Genomic DNA, 11,372 nt, shown 5'->3' on the forward strand with positions numbered 1-11,372 from the left:
TTTTGTTTTGGGTGGAGTTAGAATCCCTTAGAGTTAGAAATTCTTTTATATACTTATATTCTCAATAAGTAGATTGCGTTTGTATAACAAGAGACTTTTTAATGTCTTTGTGGCTGGCCCTGAAGTAAAGTTCATGTATGAGTTTCACTTCAATTATATAAAGGGAAGATATTTTGTAAGCACAGCAAGCAATATATCTAATCAGTTTATATCTATAGTCAATTCATTGAGTTATTATTTTTACAAGAAACACCCTTTACCTTGTTTGACTAAGGCTCTCTTTACTCTGTCAGCTAAAATTACCTTGGGGATCCTATTCTTTGGTTTGTGGGTAACTATTCCTGTGATGTCAATGGTGTTGATTGATATTGCTGACTTTTTTATCACCTCTGTTGTTAATATTCCATTTATACATTTAGGAGGAAGGAGATGAAGGTGCCAATGAGGAGACAGGGCAGCCAACTTGTAAACTCAAGGAAAATTTCCTAAATAACTGAAAAAAAGTGGAATATGTTTCATGCTCACATTTACCACTTTTTTACAGATGTATGTAAACATTAGCATGTTGAATCAGAAGTTTAGTCAATACCATGCTGTCTTCTATTGGTGTTCAAATTAATATGAAGACTATTTTACTGGCCTCATAGATGCTTTGGTTGCTCCCACATCTGCTCAAAAAGCAAACAAAAGTAAAATCCTTGTGGATATGTAACCTGAGTCACAAAAATCATGATTGTAATTACAATAATAGAATGTTTATTTGACCTTAATATAGATTCAGATCTGCAGTGCAAAACAAGTTAACAAGAGGAAGACATATTTTTGTCTAACAATTTCTATCTATTTACATGTTATTGAAAGACATTGATTTTTATCATTCGGAAGAAAATAATATTGCCAATCACAAAGGATGAGGTGATTTTTTTTTGTTTTATTTCGAATGAGTAATAGAGAAGATAATTTTTACCTTATTAGTACTCATAACATTGTTATAGTGTAATAAAAGGTACCATGAAACACTAAGTTGTGGCGACTAGAGAATCAGCCTCAAAGCTAGAAAATTTTTATACAAATTCCACATTTGGCACATTTTGGCTCTATGATCCAGGGGAAGACATTTCATGTCTATATTCTTCTGGTGACTTTTTAAAGATCATAAATAGACCTAGAAGGGTGGGGGAATTTTCTGGATATGGACTTCCACTTAACACCCCCCTAAAAAATCAAAGACCTACTTCATATTTCCATAACTATCCTCTCTAAAATCCTAGATTAAATCTTTAGTGTAAATTACTATCTAAGAATCTCTAATGTCTCTTTCAACTCTAAATTCTATGGTTCTAAGAGCCTCCCTTTTCTGTTCTCCTTGAATACCATATTTAATTAATGTCTTGTTTCCTTAGATAGAGCAGCTTTTGACGTTAGATCACATAGCCAAAGTATATTTTGAATAAATATATAATCCACTGCTAAGGATGAGCAATTTACCTTGTATTGAGATTAAATTTATATATTTATATATTATTCATAACTGTAATATACAAATTATGCAAAATATAAACTTTTATATAATAGTCATTTAATAAACATGATCTATAAAAGTATATAATGTATAAATTTAGCATTTAAAAATTATTATTTTATTTTGTATGAATTTCACTACAAACATTCTTTTTCAGAAATAAAAATTCAGTGAAATTTTCTTCTGGAATGTCAAAGTGAATCAGGAAAAGGGATTACATAATTTTGATCTAAAATAAGGTGCTATCAGGGATGTGTTGAAGCTGTCTCAATACTGGCTCTCAAGAGCCATTGATTACATTTTCAATGTGAGTATTTACAAAACAGTGGGAAGTGTTGCAAATTATAAAAATTCATTCTTTTAAAAAATACTAATGTTTAATAAAACGATAGATGATGTTATTAATACAAGTTAAACCTAAAGTATATGTGTACTGATCTTTCTACTGTTCCATGTTACTCCTGTAGAAAGGAGTTCTCCTTGTGTTGAGCATATCTATATGGGATATGATAATAGTTATTACAACCAACTAAGGAACAAATGAATTTAAAGCAATCCTGGAGACGCGGAGATGCCAGGGTGTTATAAGGAGAATTGGGAGCATCAAATATAATCTAAATCTGCTTCACAGTGTGTCTTGAGTCAACTTGAATTCTATAGAACTTAAAGTAGGTCAAAGTTAAGTTGGGCAAATTTTACTCTTTAGAATTAAAAGAATGATTGATAAGTTTTCTTCCCCAATGGGCAAACTCATATAAAATATTGATCTACAGCATTTTAAATAGCTGAGCAGTCAGAAGAGATAAACAAGAGAAAAACATGAAGAGATCACAGAAAAAAAATAAATGAGGTTTTAAGAGATCTTAGAGAGCCTGAGGACATAGCCAGAGAATGGCAGAGCAAGGAATTGAATGAAATTTTTCTGATTAGTTTTCTTACACCTACTGGTCTCCACATTGAGTTAGAAGAAAAGTCAGGACTAGCACCAAAGTCCTAATTCCCAGCCAAATGCTTTGTAACTACATGACTTGCCACCTCCTCAAGCTCCACCCTTTGCTCTTTTTCTGCACTTGAATCTGTGTACTAAACGTTAACAGTTAATCTACTGGCAGCTCTGGGAAAAAAAGAAAGGTGTTTCAAAGGCAGAATTCCCATGGTGGACATGTTCAAGGTTCTGAAATTAAGACCACTCCAGCAAGTCAATGATCCTTGATATTTCTTCAGGAGCAAAACTTAATATGTTTATATGCTTCTAGGCACACAGTTTTCAATTGTGTCTGAATCTCAAATTTCTGTGGATATTGCTCTTCATTACCTTTTTTTCCAGACAGGTAGGTGGGGTAAGTTAAAATTAAAATTAATGCCATGAAAAGAATATACCATATAGTTTCCATACCATGAGGATTCCATGACAGGGTATTACAATTGGATTATTATAAAACCACCCTTCAATTTTGCTATAAGGCAAGGATTCTGCAGAACACTTTTTACTTAGTCAGCTATAAGCTATATTAAAGTGTTCTGTCAAAGTTTAGCATCTATCAGGATCACTTGTGTAGGTACTGATAATTACCAAAATAAGCCTCCTTAATGATGTCCCAGAACCTCTAAAAAGTCACAAATTGAGCTACTCACATAGCAGATTTAAAATTGTTCAGTTTTGGCACCTTTAGTAAAAGTTCAGGGATATAACATATCAAGGGATATTTCAGGTTTTATGTTTGATTTTAGGCAAGTGGATTTCTGCTTAGCACTTGAAGTTAAGAAAATGATTTTGTTGTATACCATAAAGTACTATGGCGAGGATTAGAATATAAGGTTTATCCTTTTGAAGAAAAATATCCTTGTTCTTACCATTATATCAGTGTCAGCTGATAAATATTGTTCTTTTTAAATTCCTAAAAGTTGTATTTAGGTGATGAGGAGGACACTGAAGAGTCAGCTTTTGGAGGGGATTTTCTCTTAGAAAAAGGAAAATTTGGAGAGTGGTAGATTTAATTGTTTTCTGTCTGCATTTTCCAGAAGGAACATATGTGTCAGTGTTAGGCTTGTAGTAATGAAAACCAGATGGCTAATAACTTCAGGAAAGGAGAATGAATTTGAGATATTATAGTCATGGAGATGGTGCGAGAGATAATAATGAGCCTTTAAGAGAGATAATAATGAACCTTTTTAAAATATTGAACTTTAATGGAAACAGATAATGAATAAAGTAGATTCTTGTCATTCTGTCACAGCGTAAATTTGTTTCTTCCCTTTTATGTGCTTCCAGCATCACTGATAACACTAAAGTGGTTACCTGAGGCAAGGGATTCACATCCATTAATTGAGAACTTTGTCCTAAGCCACAAATTCATTAGAGATCTGACATTCTTGTGCATTGGAGGGATTAACCAAACTAGTGGTAGGTGTAACTATCCCATGGAGTTTCAACTTGTCATCTTAGGATCCTATAGAAGTTGCATTCCAGAAAAGTTATTTACTTTTTGCTCACCAAATTAATAAATTCTAAAGATCTAGGGAATATGTACATATCCAATAATTTTTATGAGAAATCTAAGATGTCAAATTTCTTATTTCATCATATTGCTTAAAATTACTTAAATTAATTATCATGAAATTTTAATTATGTTATTTATCACCTAGGTTTTGGTTATTCACTGTGAAATAGTCTTTTAGCATATACACACAGACATAGACATCTATTAGATTATCTTTTTAGCTGAGAAATAGAAAATTTCAGCAAAACAACAGGTTATCACTTAACAAGTAATCATTTAATGTGTTCATGATAAATTTATGGAAACTGAGAAGAGTTTGCAATAGAGAAGTGACAATTACTGAGGAGAATAAACTGAAGTGAAAAGTATGACTAGTGAGAATGAAGACATGGAGAAATGAGTTAGGAATATTTCAATAATATTCATTTTAAAACAGCACATGATGAAAAAAGAATGGGAACTGAGTTCATAATTTCATTAATTTAGGGAACTTCTGGGTGAGTAATCCCCTTGTACAAATGCAGATCTGGGTCTCCTCTGAAATTTGTACTTTTAATTATGAACAAAATACTAGAGAATAAAGTGACTTGTCCATGATTTGAGAGTCAGTATTTGTCAAAAGTGCTACTTGAACTTAGTCTTGATTCCCAGGACAGTTCTTGTTCCACTACCAGCACTGCCTCTTCATGAAATAAATATACTAGAAAATTTCTCATAGAAGCTAGGCTCTTGCAAGTGTACTATAAAGAGATAAAATTCACTCTCAATTCTCCTAAATACAAATCTAGAGAGCTTTCCCTGATACCAAATTTGAATATTGTCAAATTTTCAGATGGTTTAAAGCTCGAAGATAGGAAAGAAACAGGAGTCTGGAAGAGCTTTGTGGGCTACTCTGCGTCTAATTCATTTAATTTTTAATAAGAGTAAAGTCCTACATAGTGTTAGAAAATAAAAATGAGTGCATCTTATGAGATTGTCTAGATATTAAATCCTAAAAAGACTCATTATGTAGAGATCTCAATAAGAGACAACATGATAGAAGGACAGGAAAAAAATGTTAATTGGATTTTAGTCTATGTTAATGGAAGCAGTGTCCTAAATGATGGGAGTACTTGTTCTGCTGCCTTTAGTCCTATTTATTTATCATTTTGAATATTATGTTCAGTTTTGGAAGTTACATTTTAGGGTGAAAACAGAAAAATAAGAGAAAGTTCGTAGGAAAGTAGCCAAGACTGCAAGGAGGGCTGACATAATGTCATTTGAGGATGTTAGAATAAACATGGACATTTGTTCAAAGAATATAAAATGAGGTGGCAGTCTTCAAATATCTGTAAGATTATTATGTAGAGGAGAGGCTATTCTCCAACAATGGGGAAAAAGGAATGTTTATTATGAAAAGAGTATAGTTTTGGCTTGATGTAAGAATAACTTCCTAAAGAATCTGTTCATGAATAGATTAGCAGGTCTCCATGGTTTATGAATGGTAACTCTTGAATGTCTTGAAGGGGTGGATGGAGGATCAGTTTTTAGGATACATTGCATGGACTATGATTATTCCACTATAGATTGAACTTTATGAGTTTAAAATTGCTGTATAAATCTGAGCTTTTTTGATTCTGTAAAAACCCTGACTGACTTGATTGTAGCTGGGTTTAGAATGAGCGATTTAGAACACAAGATAGTATGAAAGTAAAGGATGATTACATTTGCTATTGGCATCCCTGTGTCCAGCTGTATTTTAAGTATCATATCAGGAACTGGTATAAGCAAGCGTCTTTTGGGAGGCAGGTGCTTTAGAGTTCTTGCAAAGCAGAAGAGTCTGATCCATTCTCTGGATACACCTCCTGCATTGCCAAGTATTCCATAATATTGCCAAGTGCAACCTGAGCCACATTAAAATATATTTGAGATATATTTTAGAAAATAATTTAAAATATATAAAATATAGATAATGTGATTATATGGTTTCCTATGTCAATATGTGTCCTGAGAAGACACATGTTCAGTTTAATAGTCTTTCCCCTTTCAATCTGAATTTGACAACATTGTTTTAGAAAGAGAGAATGGAAGAGAATGGAAGAATTGGAAGAGAATTAGTTTTAGCAGATAAAAAAATTGTAGCAGAAAATTTGGAATCTAATTTGAGTCATTATATGTGCATTCAATTTAACTGATTTCTTTTCAAGATTTTGCCTCTTTTCTTCTACATTTTCTATTCCTAATATTTCAAAATAACTTTACTCATATTTCCTTACTTTTTTCACTTTACATCTGTTTCCCTTTCTCTTTCTTCTCTACACCAACAATTCATAATTTGTTGCACATCAAATTTTTATTCATAAAGGTTGAAATAAACATTTGTTAATTGCCTAATGGTTGGACCAATTTACAACTCAACCAGCTTTACAACAGTGACCTCCTCTCTTTTTCTTTTCTACAGCAGCTGTCATTTTCCATTTTGTATACTTTTTCATTCTGAAACATGTTAGGTGGAATCATAATTTTGTTTACTTTCACTTTTTTATTATTGTTTTGGGTAATTTTTAGAAGACTTTGTAGATTGGTTTCTTCACTTGATAGCTACAAAGCTATATGTATGTTTTCAGATCCTTTGATCATTGATCTGTTTTGGAATTGATTTTGTTCTCATGCATTTAAATAGGTTTCTTATAAAATTTTGACACCAGAACTTTATGAGAGGAAATTCTTTTTCTCCCTCAATTTGCCATTTCCATTGTATTTATATCACTTTTTGAGGGGGAAAGTTTTTTGATTCATGAGTCATATTCATTTTATCTTCTATGATCATTACTTTTTTTTCTAAGGAACTCTTCAACTCTCAATAGTTATGAGTGGTATTTCTTTTCTTGTTCTCTGAACTATGATCTGAACTTTTACATCTACTTCATGTAACCATTTGTAAGTTATTGTCATATATGGTATTAGTTATTGTTCTAAATCCATAGCTGGGTAGCATGGTGGATTGAATGCCAGGCTTGGAGTCAGGAAACTTCATCTTCCTGAGTTCAAATCTAGCCTCAGACACTTACTAGCTATGTGAAAGTCACTTTACTCTGCTTGTGTTCAATTTCTTCATATGAAAAATAACCTGGAAAAGGAAATGGCAAACTATTTCAGTATCTGAAGAATATCCCAAATTAGGGAATGCCTGAAAAAGCCTGAACTTAAACTAAACTGATTGGTTTTCACCCAATTTTTGCCAGATGGCATTCTCTCTGGCAGAGTTTGTGGAAGAGTGACTATTTAGTATCATGCTTGAGATCTTTGTGTTTAGCTAATAGTACAATACCATGCTCACTTGTTTTTATCTGAATTATACAGAATCTAATCTACTGGTTTGTTATTCTATTTTTAATCAGTACCAACCTGTCTTGATGATTTTATATTATATTTTCATGAATAATAATGTGAACCTCCTCCCTTCCCTCTCATTTTTTTATTTTGATATTCTTGGAGGCCTTTTTATTCTAGATGTTCTTTTTTTTCATTTTCCTCCTAGTGGTATAAAGAAATAATCTTTCATTTTGTATAGCATTCAATAAGTACATTGATTTAGAGAGTACTCTCATTTTTACTATATTCAATCAGTCCAAAATTTTAATATCTTCTAATTAGGATTTTGTGGTTTTATTCATGTTCATGGTGTCCTAAAAGTATTAGTGTAATTTTAAAATATTAAGGAGGCATATGTGCCTCAGTGGATTGAATGCAGGACTTTCAGTCAGGAAAGCCGATTTCAAATCCAGACTTAGTCTCTTCCTCTCTGTTATTGACCCTGAAATCACTATTTACTGTGTCTTGTTTGAGACTATGAGTGCTTCCCCTGCCTTTTTAATTCAGTATATGTAATTTCTCTTCAGCCATTGTCTTTATCAATATTCATATTTAAATTTGCTTCTCTTTTCCATTACTATGATCATTAATTGAGTATTTTCATTAATTCTTTCTTAGTAGTATTTCCTCTTTTTGCTCTACTTCCTTTTGCAAAGAAGAATTAGAAAGTGAAAGAGAAATATGTAACTAGCATTAGTAAGCAACAAATGAAACAATCTGCTTTCTTTTACTGTTATATTATTTATCTTTTCATCTGTAGACTGATAACAGTTTAGTATAGGGTTTGGTATGCCCTGACTTATTAATGTTGACTTTACCAAAATAAAAACTATATTTTTTAGGAATTACATATTTCCTGGAATAAGTTTTATTACACATTGATGAATAAGATGTATTTTTTTTAAAAACCCTTATCTTCTGTCTTGGAATCAATACTGTATATTAGTTCCAATGCAGAAGAGCAGGAAGGGCTAGGCAATGGGGATCAAATGACTTGGTCAGCATCACACAGCTAGGAAGTGTCTGAGGCCAGCTTTGAACCTAGGACCTCCTGTCTTTAGGCCTGGCTCTCAATCCACTGAGCTACCCAGCTGACCCCTAAGATGTATTTTAAATCATCTCATATTCACAGGAACACTTGTATGAAATGTTAGAATCTTAAAAAAAGACATTTTTTTTCCTAGAATTGTTCTCATTCCCTTTTTTTTCCCTTTCAGATAACCTCATAGTCAGACTGATGAATGAATTGAATCACTCCATGGTGTCAGAATTTGTGTTCCTGGGAATCTCTAGTTCTTGGGCCATACAGCTTGGCCTTCTGCTGTTTTCCTCCTTTTTCTATATTGTTATTGTGCTGGGAAACATCTTTATTGTTCTCATAGTGAGCACTGATGGTCACCTACATTCTCCAATGTATTTTTTGTTAGCCAACCTCTCCTTTATTGACTTGTGTCTCTCCACTGTTGTAGTTCCCAAGATGATTTCTGACCTTTTATATGAGCACAAAGTCATATCATTCCAGGGATGTATCACTCAGATCTTCTTCATTCATTTAATGGGAGGAACGGAGATGGTGCTGCTCATTTCCATGGCTTTTGACAGATATGTTGCCATCTATAAGCCTCTTCACTATTTGACCATTATGAACCCCAAAATGTGTATTTTTCTTCAGGTGTCTTCTTGGGTCATTGGCCTTATACATTCATTGACCCAGTTGGCTTTTGTGGCAAACTTGCCTTTCTGTGGTCCTAATGAAATTGACAGTTTTTATTGTGATCTTCCTCGGTTCATCAAATTGGCCTGCATAGATTCATATAAGATGGAATTCATTGTCACTGCTAACAGTGGTTTCATCTCCATTGGTACCATCTGTCTCCTGTTCATTTCCTACATTTACATCTTTGTCACCATTCAGAAACACTCCTCAAGTGGATTGTCAAAGGCACTCTCTACTCTGTCAGCTCACATCTGTGTCGTGATCTTATTCTTTGGCCCATGTATCTTTTTTTATGTGTGGCCATTTCCTACACTGCCAGTGGATAAATTCCTGGCTATTATTGATTTCATTATCACCCCAGTCTTAAACCCTTGCATATATACATTCAGAAACAAAGACATGAAGGCAGTAATGAAGAGACTAAGCAGCAGATTAGTGAATTTTAGGAAAGTTTTATAAATAACACTGATAAAGAACAGAATACTCTTTCTGATCATGACATTTAAGATATGAATGAGATGCATTCCAGTGTAGTTGATAAAAAACTTGCATAGAAACCAGGAAGACTTCCATTCAATTTCTCCATCTACTACATACTAAGTGCCCCTGCACAAGTCACTTACCTTCTCAGTGCTCTATCCAACTGAGATCACAAATTTCAGTATATTGTATAATCTTCCAAGAACTAAAAGCAAATCATTTCAAGATTATTCATTTTTATCATGTGAGATTATGATGACGATAGCCTTTGATAGATGTGTTACATATGTAAGTCTCTCCATTATATGACCATTATAAACCAAGAATGTACATTTTCCTCCAGGTATCTGCTTATTCATTCATCTCTTAAACTCAGTAATCCAGTTGGGTTTTGTGATGACTTTGTCTTTCTGTGTCCCCAATTAAATTGGCAATTTTTATTTGACCTTATTTGGTTCATTAAACATTAGACAACTACAAGTTGGAGTTCATCATCGCTATTAACAGTGACTTCATCAACTTGGACATTTTCTTCATGTTAATTTTCTAAATCTATATTTTGATTACTGTTCACCCTTTATAAAGAAACACCCTTTATCTGATTTGTCTAACACTCTCTTCACTCTGTCAGCTAAAATTACTTAATAAGGATGATATTAGAAATTATATCTTGTTATATTAGTTTAGAGGTAAGAAGTAGAGAAGCTGGCTTGTGGAGGATCTGGCTTGAAACAGATCTGAGACATAATGTAATGTTCAAATGCTGACATTATGTGGGGGAGATGTAATGGTTTTTGGTTGGCAGTTGCTTTCTGGGAGTGGCAGTTGCTCTTTCACTGCTGGGAGCAGGTGACATGCTCTTTGCTGTCTCTCCTCCCTATCTGAATTTAGAAGGAAAGGAGGGAAAAGGCTGAAGGAGTTAAGTGTTTCCTTTTCCAACTTGGGAAACATTAGTGACTGTCTACTACTGTTTCATAGATTGTTTTATCTGTGAGAAGACTAAAGATAAACCTGTTCTTTAGTTTGGACTCTGAGTTTGCTAAGGCTCAGGAAACAGAAAAAGTAGTTCCTTATGGAACCAGGGAGTTTTGTTTTGGGTGGAGTTAGAATCCCTTAGAGTTAAAAATCCTTTTATATACTTATATTCTCAATAAATAGTTTGTTTTTGTATAACAAGAGACTTTTTAATGTCTTTGTGGCTGGCCCTGAAGAAAAGTTCACATATGAGTTTAACTTCCCTTATATAAATGGAAGATACTTAGTAAGTACAGCAAGCAATATATCTAATCAGTTTACATCTATAATCAATTCATTGTGTTATTATTTTTACAGTAAACACCCGTTATCTGATTTGTCTAATGCTCTCTTTATTCTGTCTGCTAAAATTACTCTGGTGATCCTATTCTTTGGTTTGTGGGTAACTACTCCTGTGGTGTCAATGGAGAAGTTGATTGATATTGCTGACTTTTTTTTATCACCTCTGTTGTAAATATTCCATTTATACATTTAGGAGGAAGGAGATGAAGGTGCCAATGAGGAGACAGGGCAGCCAACTAGTAAACTCAAGGAAAATTTCCTAAATAATGGATAAAAAGTGGAATATGTTTCATGCTCACATTTACCACTGTTTTACAGATGTATGTAAACATTAGCATGTTGAATGAGAAGTTTAGTCAATACCATGCTGTCTTCTATGGGTGTGTTCAAATTAATATGAAGACTGTCTTACTGGCCTTGTAGGTGCTTTGGTTGCTTCCACATCTGCTCAAACAAGAAACAAAAGTAAAATCCTTGTGGA

The 11,372-nt window shown here is 33.2% G+C and overlaps 1 protein-coding gene across 1 annotated transcript; it reads left to right on the top strand.

Moving 5' to 3' along the window:
* Positions 1-8,609: 8,609 nt before the first annotated feature.
* Positions 8,610-9,553, top strand: LOC100618673 (olfactory receptor 4F6-like). The gene has a single exon (XM_056825908.1). It carries the CDS (start codon positions 8,615-8,617, stop codon positions 9,551-9,553), a length of 939 nt encoding a protein of 312 aa, XP_056681886.1. The 5' UTR covers positions 8,610-8,614.
* The last annotated feature ends 1,819 nt before the right edge of the window (positions 9,554-11,372 follow it).

This window comes from Monodelphis domestica, chromosome 1 (assembly GCF_027887165.1).
Source record: "Monodelphis domestica isolate mMonDom1 chromosome 1, mMonDom1.pri, whole genome shotgun sequence".
In the NCBI taxonomy this organism is placed as follows: Eukaryota; Metazoa; Chordata; class Mammalia; order Didelphimorphia; family Didelphidae; genus Monodelphis; species Monodelphis domestica.

Bases quoted from the DNA above. Each gene is read 5' to 3' on its own strand.
- LOC100618673 (XM_056825908.1), top strand. From the start codon at position 8,615: ATGAATGAATTGAATCACTCCATGGTGTCAGAATTTGTGTTCCTGGGA.